This window comes from Paramisgurnus dabryanus, chromosome 20, assembly GCF_030506205.2.
Source record: "Paramisgurnus dabryanus chromosome 20, PD_genome_1.1, whole genome shotgun sequence".
In the NCBI taxonomy this organism is placed as follows: Eukaryota; Metazoa; Chordata; class Actinopteri; order Cypriniformes; family Cobitidae; genus Paramisgurnus; species Paramisgurnus dabryanus.
In genome coordinates, this window is record NC_133356.1 from 21,637,766 (window position 1) to 21,659,741 (window position 21,976).

General features: G+C 37.7%; 1 protein-coding gene across 1 annotated transcript in view; it reads left to right on the forward strand.

Moving 5' to 3' along the window:
• Window positions 1-8,266, forward strand: part of trim8a (tripartite motif containing 8a) — a 29,952-nt gene extending 21,686 nt beyond the window's left edge. Inside the window, exons 2-6 of the mRNA XM_065297019.2 lie at window positions 1,859-1,954; window positions 4,010-4,243; window positions 4,479-4,510; window positions 4,607-4,722; window positions 6,447-8,266. Of these exons, the coding sequence (XP_065153091.1) occupies window positions 1,859-1,954; window positions 4,010-4,243; window positions 4,479-4,510; window positions 4,607-4,722; window positions 6,447-7,075 (1,107 nt within the window). The 3' untranslated portion in view covers window positions 7,076-8,266. The remainder of the gene's footprint in view (window positions 1-1,858; window positions 1,955-4,009; window positions 4,244-4,478; window positions 4,511-4,606; window positions 4,723-6,446) is intronic.
• Window positions 8,267-21,976: the final 13,710 nt, after the last annotated feature.

Sequence of the window (21,976 nt, forward strand, 5' to 3'; positions counted from 1 at the left end):
GGATTACTCGAAAATGAAATGGTGGCCCTCCAGGACCCAGGGTTCCCCACCCCTGGTTTAGAGCTCTTTGAAGCTGCGTTGAAACTGCAATTTTAAACTGCATTTAAACCGTAAACTGTTGCGGTCCAATAAAGTCTATTAAATTGAGTACAATCCTGGAATGTTTTCCTTAATTTCATCTCGACTGAACAAAGAAAGACATCAACATTTTGGATGACATGGGAGTGAGTAAATTATCAGGATGGAGTAATCCTTTGACAACTGCCACAGGCTGTATTTCATATTCATTTTCACGGCGGTTGAAGCGACCCCAATAACGTGATATTTAGACCCGTAATGCGAATTTTAGCAGATGATGCCTGTCAAAAACGCAGATTTTATGATTTTTACCGGAGGGCACCCCTTTGAAACGCGACTGGACTAGTTGTGAGTAGCAACTGGGCAGGTTTTGTTGTGAAAACCTGCCAATCCTGCCTTTCTTGGCACTAAAAACATCTTGAACTCTTTTAAGGAGACTGAAGTCATTAGATTAGAAATAAGGATTTAATTTCATGTAGGTTTAAGAACGTCTGCAGGTTCCTGCTATTGCTTAAGTGTAAGGGGAGATCACACACACTAAATACTAAATACACACTTTACCTTATAATTTTATTCTGTTGTTTAATACTGCACACACATTTTTGGTCTTTTCTAGTTATATTCTGATAAAGAGAAAGAACTATACTATTGCAAAAGCATCTAATGTAATGGTGGCCTAAAACTTTTTGCACAGTGATGTGCCTTTATCCACCAACCTCTGTCTGAGCTCACAGTTCGTTTGTCTTGAAAGCTTTATCTGTTATAGTTAAACATCTACAGCTCAAAACAAATGGGACATTCACTTCCTGAACCCGACTCTTAAGCTCTATTGGTGTCACAGTGTTTTTCATGGTGATGGGTGGCCGCTGCTGACTGTAGAGACGGAGGTTTGTTTCTTGAGGTTCCTGGTTGCCGGAGGACTGAAGAATGCATCTTCTCTCATGTGGCCTCTAAAAGCAGCGACCCTGCAGCACTCCCATGCACATGCCAGTCGCTGTGCTGGGACAACATGACAATCTGTCATTGATTCTGGAAGACGACGGCACAAACAAAGAGAAAGATAGTGAGCAAAATGAGAGACTGCGAGAACGCCTTGCCCCCTCTCCCTACTCAGCTTCACATTTCCACACTTATTAGTGTGCATACACAATGCGCTTTATTATTGTCATGACAGCTACATTCTCTATTCGCAATCGACCTATGGGACATTTATGTGATTAAAACCGAACAGGCTTGTTTTTTAGCATCCTGTGGTCGGGTGCAGTGATTTTTGTAGGCATTGAGAGAATAAAGGGGATTATAAAAGCTCAAGCACACTGTCAGGCTTTGATTTGGCTGGGGGATGGGGGAGCTGTGGGGTTAGTGGCTTCCTCCGAATCCAATTTAAAACCTGTCCAGACACCCAATAGCAGGCATGAGATGGCAAATGTGTGTGTGTGCATGTGAGTGATTCTGATGAATTAGTCTCATTGCTCACATGTTTTGTTTCTCTCATTTGCAGTAATAAGGTTTTTGGAAACGGTTGTCATAGAGATGCAGAGGCAGCCTGCGGGGCATTTGGGGTCGTAGTGTAGGGTAGATGGAAAGTGTGTAGTTTTGGGTTTGTGCGGCTGATCTTTGAGGCTTGGCTTTTTGCTTGTCATGGTTTTACTAAAAATATTACAGTTCAGATGGGTTCCAGTCCCCGAATCGTTCTGTGTACTTGGGTTTGACGGATCTTAGATCTGTGGGGGAACAAAAGGTTTGATTCATCCGTTTTATCTGTTTTGTCTTTTTGCAGCATATGTTAATGAAGCAGCAGGATCGTATTGATGATCGAGTAAAAGACATAGAGGAGCAGCTGTATAAGTTAGAGTCTGACAAACTACTGGTGGAGGTAAGCACACATTCATATACATGCACATATCTCTCTTTCTCTCCCTCTTTCTGTCTGCCACCACCCTCTGCTCCAGCTAATGAATATGTAAGAGGCTTTTTTTGGTATGAATTTGGAACGGGTCTGTGGCAAAACCTTGCATAAATCTATTCTCCTTCTCTTCAGCTGTATTTTTGGACAATTGGAAATAAATGTTTTACTACAAAATAAAAAAATGATGGAGAGGTCTGGTGCATTTTTTATTGTCCAGCCTTATTCTTTATTGTTTGCATGCTCATTAGATTTCATAAAATGTTTGCTGCTCTCCCTGGTGTCCATGTAAAAAAATGCATGTATTATTTATATAAAAATAGAAATGAGTAGCAAATAGCAAAAAGGATTAGGCTGCTGCACACAGTCATCCTATGGTGAACATTAAGTATTAACGAGAAAATACCAATAAAATATTAAATGTTTATTTATTTTTTTATTTATTTACAGAAATTTCTATAGTAACACTTTAAAGTATATTAGGTACCAAACAAACAAAATACAACAGTAACAGTGAAAGTAATATATATAGATCAATTTCAGAACATATGCTTTATAGTCATGTTTTGCAAAAGTATGTACTTTAAAACTGCATAATGTAGGTGTGATGCATCCCAGCAAGCAATAACCGTCATTTCACTGTCTAGGTTAACTAGACTTGATATAGTCCAGCTATGAGTAACCCACTTCTAGCCAAAATAACTTTGAATTTGGTTGCATGTCGTTTTTGCCAAAATAACTTTGAGATATTCATGTAAGCAACAGTGATTACAAGGTGTTTGGCTTCGTGCAATCATTTTTTATTTTAATTTATTTTTGGGCTATGGTCAGACATCTATACAATTTTCACAGACAGCGTAAATGCCTTGTTTTAGCCTAGACCAGTGGTTCCCAAACTTTTTCAGTCTGCGGCCCCCCTTGTCTACAGTAAAAATTTTCGCGGCCCCTGAAAGAAAATTTATGACAAAATAATTTTAAAATGTAATATTTTAATTAAACAAAACATATAAAATGATACCTAGTAGTGCTGTTGGTTAGTTGGCTTATTATTTTTGAGGTTTGATTACACAGAATTCATGATAAATTAATGTATTTTATAAAATGTCATAAAACTGGGGCCCCCCTGGCACCATCTCACTGCCCCCAGTTTGAAAACCCCTGGCCTAGACATCTGGGCTGTGTTTGGACGGCTATTAGACGTCTTTTAAAGAGCACCTATTGTCCGATTCATATTTTTACATTTCCTTTGGTGTGTAAGTGTGTGTTTGTACATATTAACAATATGCAAAAGGTACAAACCCCAAACTAAACGATGAAGCGGGATATTGTCTCCAATGTAAATCTCTTTTCTTGGACTACAACAAAAGCACGGATTGTAGGCAACAGTTTACTTCCTGGGATTGGTGATGTTGACAAGACCGACATTATCATAATTCATCCCGCTTCCTGTTAACAACCGAATCTTTCAAACATGGTAAAGAGCGACACATTTCCGGCTGACCTCAGAGGTATTCAGACCGATCACAACGTACAGATAAGATGGCCAATCAGGGACACAGAGCTTTTCAAATCCGTGCGTTTCAGAAAGAGAGTGAAATCTGGAGCTACAAAAACATACGGTATGTTTTTACGCATAAACATTTTAGCAATGAAATAGGTGCTCTTTAAACCCAAAACTGCTTGCTGGGACGTTGCAAGAAGAAAGTGGATACTGCATGTAGACACATACATACATACATACATACTTAATACATTTTACTTCAGGATGTTTGTTTGTGAACAAAGATGACAATGCCAGATGCTCATGCTTGCTTGCCAAGTGTTATATCTACAGTATGACCAAAACCTCCATACACAAGCTTTTACAAATGGTGCGTGGTTCCAGATGGCCTTGTAAAAACTCACAGCCTGAGCTTTTCAACAATCCTCTGTTCAGTGGCAGAGAGTACAAACACTTCTCCGTCTTAAAATGCACATTGTTTCTTTAAGAGGCCTGGTGTTTATGATCACATGTTTGTTGTACAGGATAAGGTCCAGCAGCTGAAGGAGGAGGTGCGTGTGCAGTATCACAAAATGCATCAGCTTTTAGAAGACGACCTGGCTAGGACTCTAGAGGTTCTGGATAAAGCCCACTCGAAATACTGCCAGGAAAATTCAACACAAACTCTGCACCTCAATGAACGATGTCAGGAAGCCAAGAAACTTCTCAGCTCTGTACAAGTCGTGTTTGACAAGGCAGAGAATATTAACATTATGAAGGTGAGCTAGCACCCGATACGTCCATAAATTCCCCAAAAATCCCCCTGTGCTCCCCCATAAATGTGGTTAGTGTGAATGTGACCGTGCCTGCTGTGAGAAATGCTCCTCTTCTATGTGTGGCTAATATCGGCAGATCTTCTCTTGTAGATTACTCTGTGCTTACAGACAAAAAGGTAGTAAGAGCTATCTTGTACACTGCAGAGAGATTAATATTCTGTTTTGTTTTGCATTACAGAACACAAAACCAGTGAAAATCCTAATGGATAGGTAAGTCATTTATCAGTCAAAGTGCTGTTGCTCTGGAAAGCTGTATAAATCTAATACTAAACCATGTTTATGGATACAATCTGGTTATTTGTGCAGATCACAGTCATGCTCGGGGATTGTTCTTCCTCCTTACAAAGTGGGCCATCTCAATTCCAAAATGTTCCTCTCTGAAGTTTCAAAAAAAGAGAAGAACTTGAGAAAATTACTGGAAGGTAAGTCAAAGTGTTTCTCTGCCGGGAAGTCGCAACCAAAATGAGTCGCAAGTCAGTTGTGTTAAAACTGAAGCTTAATGAAAATAATGTAATGCAACTTCCCATTAAATTGTACATAGTTATGTAAGCGCAATAAATATGGCTGTCAGTTTCTAAAGGAGAAGGAAAAATGTTTCCATATTATTAGTTGGTGTGACCGATCAAAAGCTACATTAGTTTGGCATAAATTCATCTGTCACTTACTTGAAAATTTTTGTCTATTTACAGTGCCAACATGTAGTCAAGGTAGAGGAAATACATTTTTCAGTTTTATTTTTTATAATGCACAAATGATGCTGTGTTGGGACCCTTAAATACAATACAATACAAATAAAATATACAGTTACTAGTTAAACCATGGTTTTGCTACAGTATCCATAGTTGTAACCCTACAGTAGTTTGGCAAATAGTAATCAATATGCAAAAAAAACCTTCACATTTACTTTAATAAAGCCATGGTTTCCTGGACAGGGCTTATCCTAATCCCAGACTAAAATGCATGTTTGAACAGCCTTAATTTGAAAATAAAAAAAATATCTCAACATATATCCAAGCAAATGTTTTTTCTTAAAGGGTTAGTCCATTTTTTTTTTAAATCCAGATAATTTACTCACCATCATGTCATCCAAAATGTTGATTTCTTTCTTTGTTCAGTCGAGAAGAAATTATGTTTTTTGAAGAAAACATTCCAGGATTTTTCTCATTTTAATGAACTTTAATGGACCCCAACACTTAACAGTTTTAATGCAGTTTTAACACAGTTTCACTAAACGATCCCAAACGAGCCATAAGGGTCTTATCTAGAGAAACGATTGTCATTTTTGACAAGAAAAATAAAAAATATGCACTTTTAAACCACAACTTCTCTACTTCCTCCGGTCCTGTTACACGCCAGCGTGACCTCACATAATTGCGTAATGCCGTGGAAAGGTCACGTGTTACATATATGAAACGCACATTTGCGGACCATTTTAAACAATAAACTGACACAAAGACATACAACAATGTCAGAACGGTTCTCTTTCTTCGCACTTGTAAACACTGGGATGTAGTTTCGATACGTCATCCATGACCTCTTGACGTGATGACGTATTACGTGAGGTCGTGCTGGCTCGTCACAAGACGGAAGGAAGATGAGAAGTTTTGGTTTAAAAGTGCATATTTTTAATTTTTCTTGCCAAAAATGACAATCGTTTCGCTAGATAAGACCTTTATGCCTTGTTTGAGATCGTTTAGAGTCCTTTGAAACTGCAATTTTAAACTGCATTAAAACTGTTAAGTGTTGGGGTCCATTAAAGTCCATTAAAATGTGAAAAATCCTCGAATGTTTTCCTCAAAAAACATAATTTCTTCTCGACTGAACAAAGAAAGACATCAACCTTTTGGATGACATGGTGGTGAGTGAATTAACTGTTTTTTTTTTTTTTTTTTTTAAGAAAATGGACTAGTCCTTTAAGATGCACAACAGTGCATGTTTTTGTGTGGTATGTTTGTAAAAACTACTTAAATGTCCTAATATAACTAAAGCCTAGTCCTGGATTAATCTAAACCCTGTCTGGGAAACTGCCCGTAAGTAAAATAAACTTGACACTCCAAATCTCATAACTAGATTGAAACAGACAGGGTCACAAATAATTTTGTGCACAAGAAAAACACTTTATCTGTGCTTGTTTCCTTGTTTCCAGCACCATTAACTACCCCTGCGCACTTCCTCCAGAGCGTTTCTGTCCACCCCTCCAGTGTGAATAACTCCGGGGGTGAGAAACGCAAACACTCCACGGCCTTCCCCGAAAGCAGCACCAGCTTGCTGGAGTCCTCGTCAGGCCCCATGAGCAAACAACAGTTCCTGGGTCAAGGTTCCAGCTCAGCGGATGGGTCAACCTCCCAGCCGCCCATGGCTCCCTGTAGCTCCACCCAGCACATCGTAGGCCTCAGCAGTAGCAGTGGAGCACAGTCAGTCCATCATTCCAGCTCCGTCTTTACACCGGCTGACTACCCCAATGCCAGCTCTTCCCAGCAGGCCATGCTGCCACAATACGGCGGTCGCAAAATTCTCATGTGCACGATGGACAATTGCTACTGCTCTGGCGTACCCTCCATATCAAACCACCGAGGCCATCCTCCGTACCCACGCTCTGGATCTTTCCCTTGGACACAGGAGTACTCCCACCCCCTGCCTTCCACTCCTTCAATGTCCCAGCCCCTTCAGGGCCTCTCCATGCACGACTGGATCGACGCCTCACAAAGCCACAGGCACCCTGACTTCTATGGACTGTATGGGCAATCTTCCACTAAACCTTATGTCACAAGTTAACCTTCCACCGCTGTCTCATGTACATCTCTGGTTTATCTCCGATAACTCACTCATTTTATTCTTGATAGTTTTCAGATTTTTTTTTCCAGTTAAAAGTTCTGGCATTTTTTCGTAATACGATGGCTTTCGAAATACGAAGCTCTTTTGAATCTCTTCCAACTTAAGCATTTAAAAACCTGTCTATCTCTGTGTAATGAAAGATAAGGGAATCTTTCAGTGAGAAATGTGGAGGCGGGACCCAACAGAGTTTTTTTTAAATTACAAACAGATTTTGGATAATTGTAGAGGCTGCTGACCCAGAGCAGATAATGATCACTTGTTGGAAAGGAGCGAGTTTTAACTTCTTCACCTCCCCACTTCCTGTTTTTAGGGTATCTGGAATCATTTATATGACGTGGTGTTCCTATTTACATTGCTATTTAACGTCTTACCGTTTATAATGGTAGATGGGTTATTGTTATAAAAAAGAGGAATAGCAAAGAGTTTGGGGTTTTGTTTATCATATTCCACCTCTTCTGCACCTTGACATTTTGGCTCTAAACTGTACCACGTAACCATGTGTCTGTGGACTGGAAGATTAGTTACTTGCATTCCTATCAGGCCAGATTATCTTGATTTTTGTTTCGTTTACAATTATGTATTAATATTTGACAGTAGGTTGGAAACAATCAATATAAAAACTCAAAACGGGTTAAAAAAAATTCCTTTAAAGGTGTCTTCAGAGATCACATAGAGTTCTCTCTAACAAAACCACTCAGCTTAAATTTCCATTTTATGCATCTGAAATACTTCTAGATTCTGCTTCCTGTCGGTTAAGGTCACTTCCTGCATTCAAGCACACATGTAAAGCATGTTCAAGACCAGATTGGTGTCTGCTACACACCTTTCAATTGTATCACCGTGTTGATTTACAGTACTTCCTGTTGTAGTTCGTAAGAGAGAAGCCCAATAGGGTTTGTGATCACTGTGCAACACTGATTGTCACAAACATGCTGAAAATCATTAAACTTCCTCTCTGTGATTGTAAGCATGCAGGAAATCCTTTCTGTACATTTACAACTCCAAGAGACTGAGTTGAGGGTCGAGAATGGATGGTGACTTTTTTCACATATTTTATACAAACTGAACGGACTGCATACATTTGGAAATCAATGTGCTTCAAAAGAGTATTAAATGCTGGTTTAAACAGAACTCTCTTTTGTAAATATTTTTTTGCAATAGAAATAATTGTACAATGTCTTGAAATCAACTGTAAAATATATAGGTGACAACAGGAGCCCTGAATATCTGATTAACAGGTTTGAGTTTTTCTTTTAAAGGTGCCAAAGAATACATTAAATGTTAAAGGGGATATTTCACAAGCCTTTTTTTAAGATGTCAAATAAAATATTTGGTGTCCCCACAGTACATATGTGACGTTTTAGCTTAAAATACCATATAGATAATTTATTATAACATGTTAAAATTGCCATCTTTGTAGGTGTGAGCAAAAATTTACCGCTTTTCGGTGTCCTTTAACATGGAAATGAGCTGATCTTTGCACTAAATGGTAGTGCCGTGGTTGGATAGTGCAGACTAAGGGGTGATATTATCCTCTTCTGACATCACAAGGGGAGCCAAATTTCAATGACCTATTTTTTCCACATGTTTGCAGAGAATGATTTACCAAAACTAAGTTACTGGGTTGTCCTTTTACACATTTTCTAGTTTGATAGAAGCACTGGGGACCCAATAATAGCACTAAAACATGAAAAAGTCAGATTTTTATGATATGTCCCTTTTAAATTGTTCTCTGATATCTACATAGAATGTATGTGGCTTTATTTAGTGCAAAAAACATTTTTATATGCCCATTTACAACCCTAGGATTTGCCCTCAGAAAGAAATGGTCTATTATCACCTTATTTGATAAATAATGCTGAGCTCTGCTCTGATTGGCTGTCAGTCAGTAGCTGGGCAGTCAATTAGTAGCTTGTAGCCCTCAAAGCAAACAGACCTAATATGTTCGAGCTTGTATTAGACCAAGATACAGATTTTGAGCAATAAACAATTGTTTGGAGATTGAAAATGGACAATTCTGATTGGTAAGTTTATTTTGGACCTACAAAACGTAACTGTAAGCAGTCACCTAACTCAGCAGTCACAACTTTGTTTTGAGGATTGTAATAAAATTGTAATTAATGTTGGGGCGTACATCGCGACTGTAACTTTACAGTCAGTGACATATTGGAATTGGCCTCTTTTTCTGTTTACTTTTCCATGCAAAAGGTTTACATAAGAAACAGGAGACAATAGTGTTTGAGGCTCACGATATGTCATTACCATGTAAAGAACTCTAAAGCCTAATTTATAGTCGTGCGTAAGCTCTTCGCCTTAGCTATACCGTAGATTATCCGTAGCCTGCCTACTAGTGGTCTATGCGTGGACGACGACGCAAATGTATAAATGAAAACCAACGCGGAACCTTCCCACAAGACAATTCATGACATAAAATAATCTCAGAATTTGAATTAAAGGTGCAGTGTGTAATTTTTAGAAGGATCTCTTGACAGAAATGCAAAATAATATAAAAAACTTTATTATCAGGGGTGTATATAAAGACCTTACATAATGAACCGTTATGTTTTTATTACCTTAGAATGAGCTGTTTTTATCTACATACACCGAGGGTCTCCTTACATGAAAGTCGCCATTTTGTGCCACCATGTTTCTACAGAAGCCCTTAATGGACAAACTTTTTTAACTTAGTTGTCTCCGAAGATGACATGTTAGTCCGGTGGTGGCTACCATAGCTTTTCTATGCATTTCAAAAGCGAGGGGTGAGCAGTGAACTGAGCCATTGGTTGCAATTTGCAAACTCACCACTAGATGTCGCTAAAATGTACACACTGCACCTTTAAACAAAACATATTAAATTATACAATGTAGTGTGATTGCGTTTTGAGGTTTGATTACACAGAATTTTTGATAAACTAATGTACTTTATAAAATGTCGTTAAACTGGAGCCCCTGGCACCATCTCCCGACCCCCAAGGGAGAACCATTGGGTCATTTTTTGAGAACTACTGGGTCATTTCTCTTTTAAACTCTGTAACTTATATATGCTCATAATGTAAGGTATATGTGCAAACTTTCAGAAATATGCTGTGTTAAAAGGCATTGTAACTTACTCACTTGATAGTATGAGAATGAACAGGATAAAAATGCAGAGGAATGTAGCGTTGACTGAGTTAGCTGAAATGAATGTTAACAAGTGAGACAAGCCAGCTAATATCACACAACATCACTGAATTTATTGCTTATACTACGTGCTTCTTATTTCTTATTTGTGGATTCCTTTCCTCACCTCTTAGCACCCCTTATGATGCCGTAAGGGTGGATTCATAGTACAGTGAAGGCAATGGGGGTTGTGACAGAGTAAAAATATCCTATTTTCCCAGTTTTTCTAGCCTTATAATCCGAGAAAAGGATACACCTGTGTATCCTCACTCGCAAATCCCCAGGAAGCCTCATCACTCCTCGCCTCCTTATAGTGCAATTAGAAAATTGAAATGTCCTTCAAGATGACTGAACTCGATTGGTTTCCGGGTCACAGGTTGGAGGGGCAAGAAAACAGGATTGTATTATTCAGAAGCACCCACTGATGTTTACACAGCTGCTTTCCCACCAAAACATGGATGTCACTTCCTGGGAGATGATGTCGTTAGGAAGCTGTTTTTTTGTTAGTTACTTAGTTTTAAAATATATTATGAGTATTACAAAAGAAAGATATTACAAAAAACAACCATAACAGGATGAAAAGTAATATTGAGAAGCACAAATTAGTCATTTTGTTCAAAAATATTCATTTAAGTAAGGGAAACTTATTTGATTATAGTTTTTAAATATGAAATCCTACACATTAGGGTGTAACTGACAGCACACGGCAAAGTAGGAATGACCTTTAGGATTCTTTACTGTTGTTGGTTATTAAAACAGGGTAGGTGGTTAAGTTTGAAGTAAAGTTAATCATTTGTCAGGCAGTTAAGATAGCTCAAGCATTATAAGCTTAACAAACTTGACTGGAAATATGTTCACCTTTCAAATTAATTTTAAAATGGTCTAAAGAGTGAGTGCTTGCGCTAGACCTTTCCGGCTCTTCGTGAGTCAACTGGGACAACTGGGTCACATTTTTCCATGAATGCATGGTGGGATGGGGTAAAAGTGGAAGTAATCAGGGTTGAAGAACAGCTCATCATTTATTTATAAAGTGTAACGTTTCTGCCCCTCTCCACCCACATCCACATATTAACTACATACACATAAGCACCCCAATTAGAAATCTGACTAAACTCAGTCTTCATTCTCCCCCAGCTTGCTGTGGGTGGACACGCCATATGCTCTGAAAGCTCCACAATGGGTTTTTTTCTGAGCACGGCCGTCCCATGATGCTAATCACGCTGGCTGCTCATGCTGGCTCATTGCAGGTCGTGGGAGGAATCTAGCATGTCGGAAAGATCGATTGCAAAGCACAACAGTGGCAGCAGCTCTGCTCGGTTCCTCTTTGGTATCTGGTCATATTTCAGTCCTGGACTAAAAATGTAGAATAAAAGAAAAGTAATAAATGTTTTTTTTTTAAAGCGTGTGTACATGTGAGGGAGAAGGTGGAGGGTGTGGACATGTTTGGACAAAGGCTTCAGGGTCTTCTGTTCCCACTGAACTCGGCACAACCACAGCCCACCTTGTTTTTCTGCAGCAGTCATGTTTGCTTTCTTATCCTTTGCCATGAATTATGAAAACATGCCTGGGTTGTCACTGCTGCTGATGGCTTGGTTGGTCACATTTGCACTTTTGGAGTTTGTATATTTGCTTGTTTATTGGTAGTTTAAAAAACGTAGTTTTTTTGTGTGTGTGTGAATAGAGGAGGAGCTTTCAGAGAATGCCTACACACATGTTGTATACTGAAAGTACTAGGAAAAGATCGGGAGAAATGATTAAAGGACAACATAAATCCCTAGAAACGGCTGGCGAACTTATGAAGTCAAGCCTGCGAATCAACTTGTGATTGGATGTATTTAAAAAAGTCAGGACATAGCCCCTGTTGCAAAGAATGACATGGCTGGTCATCAGCATTTATGTTATGAGTGCCCAGATGTCCCCAAATTTGGGATTTGAGTAAGATTAAGGGAAAATAGGGAGGATGGAGGGGATCAGGTTCTTTAGAGACATTTTTAAAAAAATAAGTTATTTCGAGCGCTTAAGTTGGAATGTCAGTCAGTGCTTCACATGCTCAATAATCTATTTACCATACAGAATTAAGATTTCTGCTGTACAGCACATTGCAATTTCAATCCCTAAAGCTAAAGAGGATAATCCAAAATCCCTCTTAGGGCCTGTGAGGTGATGACTGGAGCTACAGGCTCATGAGAGCTACCAGGGTACTTCGGATAAGTTTTAAATTGGGAGATCACCCTTGTAGATAATAAAACTTGGTTTCAATATCTTTCTGAAACTGAAATTTTATCAATTCAACACTTTCAAATCTTTCATTTTCAATACAGAAAATAGCACATATTTGGAATAACAACAAGAAGTATATATTTTTCAAACTAGACTCGTGTTTTGCTAACTGCAAAGCTATATATAAAAAAGTATTATAAATACACAAATGCATCTCTTAAATCTACAATATTAATGCTTTCGGGAAACACTGTGCATGTTTTAGGTTGAATTCCCAGGCCCCAGTGTTAATAATTTGGAGAAACTCAGGTAACAAAGAGGCCGGCCAGAGAAGCCGATTTCCCCCTCGTCTCCAGTTACTCATTACAGGAATATGAACCCAGAGGATCACTGTAACATTCGCTGGCCTGACGGGTACTGCACGGTGTGTGGATGTCTTTGATTAGTCAGAAGGCTTTGGAAATAGAAGTGTGATGTGTCATATAGGAAAAGATGGATAAAAGCACATGGCTTCAGGCCTGCTAACGCATGCAGCAGCTGCACAACAGCTGACAGAGTCCCGGTGAAACAGCAGCAGTAAAACACCTTCACTGAGGCCCCTATACTGAGGAATGCGCACACACACACACACCACACACTCGGTTGCCATGGTAACTCACAGCTGTCAAGTGCATCAGGCCACACCCGAGTGAACACGAGCAAATACACACCAATGAGGTGAAAAACTGATGAGCTGACACTGGAGAATACTCTCACGCAGATAAGGTCTCTCTCCCTTTCTCTCTTTCTCCCACACACACAGATGTAAGTTAACCAACTCCAGAAAAATGATTATTAATCCATTCAAACAGAAACCTTTATTATGCTTGTTTACTGCAAACACATAATGTCATAAACTGAGCAGCGTTTACTCGTAATCCCTCCTCTCTCACTCTTATGTCATCAGTCTATGCCACGCAAGATTCAGTATGACATGCGTATATTTCATCAACTTTTTCTGTAAATGTTATAGATTACTATGCATGCGTGGGTATGATTCACTTCACACCGGTAGGATTACTGGAAAGCGACAGGAGTTGTGTGGAATTAGGATATGACATCAACAGGATTCATTATTTCTAATAGATTGGCTGCATTTTAACACTAAATGGCGAGAGTACCCATCTGAAAATTGAGAAAAGATCTAATATTACCATATATTAAGTAGATAAAACCTATATAAAAATATAAGTTAGTATCTTCATATGCTTTTAAAAATAAAGGTTCCTAAAATGTTTTATCTGGTTCTAAACACAGGTCCACTGTGTAGGTTTTTTGTGGCATCTAGTGGTGAGACTGTAAACTACAATCAATGGCTCAGTCCACAGCTCACCCCTCCTTTTTGAAATGTATAGAGAAGATACGGTAATCACTAGGGATTTAACGATTAATCGGGTGTCCCATTAAAAATGTCCGTCTGAAATCGATTCTGAATCGCAAGGCTGCGATTCTGTGTTTCATGCACAGCTTGTGCGTGTACTACGGCATTTGGTCAGTAGGAAGTCCTTATCAATCTAAAATCATTATGAGGCGGAGTATAACACTCGTTAAACAAAATCATTCAAAATATTATTTTTTTATCATGAAAATACCTGAAATAATTTGAAGAACAGTGATATAAATATTTCTGTAGACATTTCCTGGAATAGGGTTCGTAATGCTACTTCTTCTGTGGCACGAAGGGTGTTTCTGCACGAGAGCGCCCCCTGGCTTTTGGATGTGCTGGGATTTCACCGTAATTCATTAAAATTCATTAATTGAGAAAACGCGCATTTGCACGGTTAATCGTAACACCCCTAGTAGCCGCCACAGGACAAACATGTCATCGTCTGAGACAACATAGTGATGAAATGCACTTTGAAAAGCAGTTTGTCTGTTAAGGGCTACTGTAGAAACATTGTGGCGCAAAATGGCGACTTCCATGTAGGGGATATATATATGTATATATTTATTAATTAATTATTATTATTATTCTGTAATTATTATTATTATTATTATATAATTATTATTATTATTATTATTATATAATTATTATTATTATTATATAATAATAAAAATTACTATTATTATATATGTTATTTTGGTCATAGTTTATATATTTAAAAACATGTATTTTCAAAAAAAGATGCACACTTCTTGTATCCAGTATTTTGCCTTTTAATTACTGAAAACTTATATTTTCTTTTTTGAACATTTAAAAAAAATTGCAGTTTAACATTGCAAAACCAAATGTTAATAGTTCAACTATAAAAATTGCACACAAAAAGTGCAAGTGTAAATAATTAACACATGTATTTTTGTATAGCACAAACTGTAATGCAGAGCTCTTAAACTTCTTTTGTTTACAACGGTTTAAATTTAATAAATTGTTACATTTCAAGTATTCACAACATATAGCCAGTCTTCTCCTAATGACTAAAACTGCACTTCATGTTTTCTTTTTTAATATTTTAAAGATATATAGGCTAATCCACCTTTCTATTGTACACTACATTTAGACACGACTGACGGAGTTCGCCCTCTATTGGAAGTCATAATGAAATTTCAGTTTAATCACAAATCTGTGTCACCATAGGAGAGAACCTCATTTCAGCGCAAGAGCCTTTAATCTACAAATACATTTATGGTTAATAATTAACTTATCAGTAATCAATTGTTTTTTGTTAAGAATTCAAGTGTTACTGACTATTTAACCGATGGATTAATAATTTTCACCTTGCACACAGTATTTTAATTGGAACACACTGAAATACATCACTTCCGGTTGGCGTGTCACATGCGGTGTAGTTGAATAAGTAAATTTTTTATGCATCCAAAGCTCAAATTGGATCAATAATTACACACCCACAGAGGGTTGGCATCCGACGCAACCCCTTTCCGACTCTCCTTCCGGTTTATTGGCTGTCATTTGTCGTGTACAGTAGAAAGGTAAAAGTAACCATTCTGATTTTAAATCAGACAAAGATGACCAGCGGGTGGGATAAATATGACTGGGGGCTGCATTTGGCCCACGGACCGCCAGTTGACTAGCCATGTTCTAAGGCAGTGGTTTTCAAACTGGGGGCCGGGAGATGGTGCCAAGGGGGGCCCCAGTTTTATGACATTTTATGAAATACATTTATTTATCATGAATTCTGTGTAATTAAACCTAAAAAAATAAGGCTACTAACCAAAAGCACTACTTTTTTGTATAATTTAATGTTTTTTTATTAAAATGTTGAGTTTTAGAACAGTTCTTTTGTCACAAATTTTCTTTGGGGGTCCGCGAAGGAATGCACCGTACACAAGGGGGGCCGCACGCTGAAAAAGTTTGGGAACCACTGTTCTAAGGTATTAAAAACATAACAGATCTTTTTGTAAGGTCTTTGTACACCACTTATAATATAGTTATGTACATATGCGTTTCTGTCAAAAGATCCTTCTAAAAGTTACACAATGCTCCTTTGAGATCCATAGAAGCTTTTTGTTTCACAAAAGGTTCTTTGTAGTAGAAAAAAGGTTCTGTAGACTCAGTTCTTTTGTAAACTGTTGACCAAAAAGGGTTCTTTGGAGAATTCTGTGAAGATTCCTTTTAGTTTGATCTAACCCAGAAAAACTCCTTGTGTCTGATTTGGGAGTCAGTGGGTCGGGCTCACTGTTAACTGACTCACTTCATCATCACCACGTCTTTCACAGTCCAGGTGGTCTCTTTGCAGAGTTCCGGTTCGGTGTCATTGAGCGGACAAACTTGAAAACAGCCTGTGTCTGTGGCTCACTGATTTGTGAATAAAGGTGTTGAAAAACCCAGTGCATAAACCTACCCGTGCCCCCGTGTTTAAAGAATGTAATGTTTAGCAAGCAAACACCATACTGAGTGCATTTCTGCCAGTCCAGCCTTGAATTTTAGGAATTTCCAACTACGTTTCAGTTACTAAGAGTAAAGAGTCTATTTCTGAGAACTGTGTTAGTTTAAAGGGCATTGTAAGCTCTAGGGAAAGAATGTAATGCCTTAACGGAAACAGCAAGTCTCTACACATTTAACAGTTCTGACATGACCATAAAGCAGCTGGAGAAGTTGCCATAGCAACGCAGGGTTTGACAGAGGTTTGACATTAGCCCCACACTTTGAAAAGGGTGGAAGTGTGGAACCCCAGTGGAACACAAGGTCATGGTAATAGCACCTGTCAATGTCTCCCTCTCTTTTTTTCTTAATAGATAGATGGACCCTGCTGTCCTGTGTGTGTTCTTGGTTACCCAGAGCTGACGTCACTTTACACACTATCATACATCATTTATAAGTGCACAATGGATAAATAAAACACCAGACAAATGCTAGTCACTATACATTTGGATTAACTTTTTTTTCTTTAACTTTTTTTTTTAAGTTGCCAGCCAGCGCCAGCATTTTTCATGATTTTCACAAAAGTTTAATGCCTTCTAGAAATTTTTATATAAAAATGCAATATATCAAATGAAAGAATAGCTTTCAAAAAAAAAAAAATCAGTTTCATCCTACCTTCATTAGTTCTCTTTTTTATCACCTCTCTATATGGGTAGGTTTCTTCAAAAACACCCAATTTTGAGCAAAATGCTGAGATGATTGCATTTTTGTGAAGGACTTTTGATAAAGATCAGATGCAGAGCATCTTTAAAATATACACGGAGTTATTTCTCATTAACGTCAGGCGTTACATCCGGGTTGTATAATTTGCGGAAGTGTGCCACCTGGTGGATAATAGCGGTATTACGGAAAGCCGGAAATTCTCGTCATTGACAGTGGAGCGTTTTCTCTTAATTGACGAATTAACTTTTTTTAAATGTGACAGGGGACATTTTTTTTTTTACAGTTTGTGAGTACAGAGTACGTATGTGAAGTTTTAGCTCAAATATCATAGATAATTTATTATAGCATGTTAAAATTGCCACTTTGTAGGTGTCAGCAAAAATTTGCCGTTTTTGGGTGTGTCCTTTAAAATGCAAATGAGCTGATCTCTGCACTAAATGGCAGTGTTGTGGTTTGACAGTGCAGATTAAGGGGCGGTATTATCCCCTTCTGACATCACAGGGAACCAAATTTCAATGACATTTTTTCACATGCTTGCAGAAAATAGTTAACCAAAAAATGACTGGGTTGTTCTTTTTCACATTTTCTAGGTTTATAGAAGCACTGAGGACCCAATTATAGCACTTAAACATGAAAAAAGTCAGATTTTTTAAGTCAGGGTAGGGCAAAATTAGTTTCAATGACCTCCATTCATATATATTTTGGGGGTCTCTTTACTAAGATACAAAACAAAACTATTTTCAGAACAAAATGGCTTCTTTTTGGCAAAAATCAGTATTTAGTGTGACCTCTCTCGGCACTAAACACATCTTGAACACTTTTAAAAAGACTAAAGTTCTGTAGTCATTCAATTAAAATTAGAAACAGGCATTCATTAAATTTAGGTTTTTAAGAGAGACTGCAGGTTCCTGCTATAGAGTGCCGCAGGGATGACATGTTTTTAGGCCAACTCCGGAAGTTAGTGGGACACTGGTCCACTTGCTAAAAAGCCCATTCATTTTTCCAATAGACTTTTGGATTATCGCAAACAATAGGCAATGTGTTTAAAAAAAGGTTGATGACACTTACACGTTGTCCAAGAATATAATCTTTACAGATTATCACACTTTTTAAAAGTAAATTTTTTTGTCTAGTAAATGTATTTTAACATCAAAAATTATAAAAGTTGTGTTCATTTGAAAATTTACTTGTTGGACAAAACGTGCAAGTGTCATAAATCTTTGTTAAAGCAACAATAAAGAGTTTTTGCTCTTTGCTCCCCCTACAGGTTGGAAGCGGAATTGTCCATTACAACTGTCGTAAATAATTTAGCCTACTGCAGCAAAGCTGGCTCTGATTGGATTGTAGGTCTGCCGTAAAGCAAGTTTTTGTAGTTTTCACTCGAACTACAGGACCACGACCCGACAGTTGGAAACTTCTTTAGTGCCATTCACCCTGTTTCGAGTGGATGAACGACTAAAACTTTTTTGGAAACGTTATTTTAAGGTAAAAAAACTCTTTGGTGTTGCTTCAAATCAGAACTTTTTTTAATAATCCAAAAGTCTATGGGAAAAATGAATGGGGTTTTTAGCTAGGGGAACAGTGTTTTGCTAACTTCCATGGTAGGCCCACAAAAATATGTCATCCCTGCATCCCAGTGTAAGAGAAGATAACTAAATACTTCAAAATATATTGTTTTTTAAATTCAGCAAATGTATTTTCTTGTTGTATTCTAATAAAGAGACTAAGAAACAATTATACATGTTCACTAAACTATTGGTAAATGATAGCATAAGACTTATATTTGATGACTATGGAAAAATAGACTAAAATAAAGTTCTGAAACAAGGTGTCTCACTGAGCTATTTCTCGGTCTCTCGTTTGGATCATATAAACAAACACATCATACGATCCAGTAGACAAAGCAGCCCCACCCTCATAAAACCCACAACCAGAAAAAGGCACACACCTTTTAAAATGGCCTATTTTATTTAGAAAAAACACAAAATGGAACAAACAAGACATGAGTAAAAATCTTCAACATTTTTAGAGGCCATTAACTTTGTTTGTCTAGAGACCACTACTTCGCAAAAGAAGATCTAAACTCTATACTAAAATGTTTTTTGAGTGTATGGTTCCACAAAGAACATTTCTGTTGCACAAAAAGTTCTCTGCAGTGGAAAAACATCCAACAGATTATAAGCATGTAAGATAGAAATGGTTCTTTTAAGAAGAACCCCTGAAGAACCGAGTGTATCTTTAAATAGGCACCAAGGTTCCAGTTGGTTGCTTTCAATCGTACGCCCTCATAAATTCAAAGAACCTCTACAGCCACAAGCAGATGCTTAAGCTTGCTAAACCTGTTACAAACACACCTGTCCACAAACCTATCCAAAGAGTGACGGTTGTGCAGAGCTGTGCAATGTGATTTAGCTTTACATTCATCCTTCAGGTAATATTCATTTGACAGCTTTGCTTTCATAAAGCTGTGGTTCAAACCAGTTTGTAATAAAATCTACCCTTGTAAAAATGAACCATGGTTTCACTACAGTTAAAAAAAGGGTTACTGTAGTAAAACCATGTTTTTGCTAATAGTAATCAACACACCAAAATCACAGTTACTACACTTTTACCACAAAATTTTTTTGCATTGTATAAAACAGGGGTCTCCAACCTTTTTGTGAGCAAATGAATAAAACAATCTGAAAGGGCAACTTTTTTGATATAGTCTACTCAAAACATTTACTTGATTTTATTTTACTAGTAGATTTGTTTCATTGTTTAAAATGTTAACATGCATAAAAGAATCCAAGCTAATATCTAAAATATTTAATAAATAAATACCTTTAATTAAAATGGAGGCTATTATTAGATTTTGCTTTGACGGATAACTCACAGACTCTATGTGGGTGACCTGGTCCCGTGTTGGAGACCACTGGTATGGAACATCTAAAGTGAATAAGTCTTAAAAAAATCATGAAATGGTGAAACAGGCACATGTTTGTGTTTACATTCCCAGATAGCAACAGACTCCAGAGCAGATACGCTTGGGTTGACAGCTATGGTAGGAATTTGAATTAAAACTAGATCAAACCAATATCTAATACTATATATATGATTTGTATAGAATAACATATTGCACTGTGTTTACAGAAAATTAAGTGACAGACAGGATGGGGATAACGTTGGTAGTTGGCTGCGAGATCAAGGGTCAGAAACATGCACAATTCCAGCTGGCATCAGATTTCACCTTGTCCTTTAACCTGGACAAGCTGGTGAGGAATTAGTCTCGCGTAACCAGACCTTCAGACTGATGGCAGATGGTCTGGACTCCATAGCTGCTCAACAAGCCGTCTGACTGACATATTTATATTATAAAACAACCAATTACAGCTCAGCTTTGTTTCCAGGCAGACCATTAAAACACTCAACATACACGTATCCCATAAATAGCGTAAAATTCATCAGATTGACTTCAAAACCGCGTCCAACGTTGTGTGCCTTATGCATCAGATGTTCAGCCAATAGTCCTGGGGCATAACATCAACTAAAGCTGAGACTAGCAAGGACAGTCCACATCATTTTTACAGCACCTAGGGTCACTTTCTCATCTTTTAGACTCAGTTTATTTTAAAACTGACATAAAAATGTCCAAAAACAAGTTAAATATGGCATCAGATGGTTTCTCCACTGTAACTATATCTTCCTTTGACCAACATGTCTACACAGTTTAAAACTCCAAGACCGCATAAAAAATTTAATACAAATAACTGGACAAAGTTGTACTGTGATGAAGCAAAAATAAATAAATATATAAAAATTTTTTTTTTAATCAGCTGCATTTGAGCCATGTTAAGGAACTACAAACTAAACTTTAAATAATTCCCTGACAAAATATTATATTCACCTCTGTCACAGATGAGCATAACTGTTCTTTAAGTGTTATTACAAAAGCATCATCATTAGCTTCTGATATGTTGTTATTTTTTTGCCTCATGTTATTTTCAATTTTATTGAAAATACTGCCCCCACCGCCCCAAAAACAGGACTAGCACTGATCATTCTTTAAATAAGCTAATATACAGTCTTGTTCAAAATAATAGCAGTACAATGTGACTAACCAGAATAATCAAGGTTTTTAGTATATTTTTTATTGCTACGTGGCAAACAAGTTACCAGTAGGTTCAGTAGATTCTCAGAAAACAAACAAGACCCAGCATTCATGATATGCACGCTCTTAAGGCTGTGCAATTGGGCAATTAGTTGAATTAGTTGAAAGGGGTGTGTTCAAAAAAATAGCAGTGTGGCATTCAATCACTGAGGTCATCAATTTTGTGAAGAAACAGGTGTGAATCAGGTGGCCCCTATTTAAGGATGAAGCCAACACTTGTTGAACATGCATTTGAAAGCTGAGGAAAATGGGTCCTTCAAGACATTGTTCAGAAGAACAGCGTACTTTGGTTAAAAAGTTGATTGGAGAGGGGAAAACCTATAAAGAGGTGCAAAAAATGATAGGCTGTTCAGCTAAAATGATCTCCAATGCCTTAAAATGGAAAGCAAAACCAGAGAGACGTGGAAGAAAACGGAAGACAACCATCAAAATGGATAGAAGAATAACCAGAATGGCAAAGGCTCAGCCAATGATCACCTCCAGGATGATCAAAGACAGTCTGGAGTTACCTGTAAGTACTGTGACAGTTAGAAGACGTCTGTGTGAAGCTAATCTATTTTCAAGAATCCCCCGCAAAGTCCCTCTGTAAAAAAAAAGGCATGTGCAGAAGAGGTTACAATTTGCCAAAGAACACATCAACTGGCCTAAAGAGAAATGGAGGAACATTTTGTGGACTGATGAGAGTAAAATTGTTCTTTTTGGGTCCAAGGGCCACAGGCAGTTTGTGAGA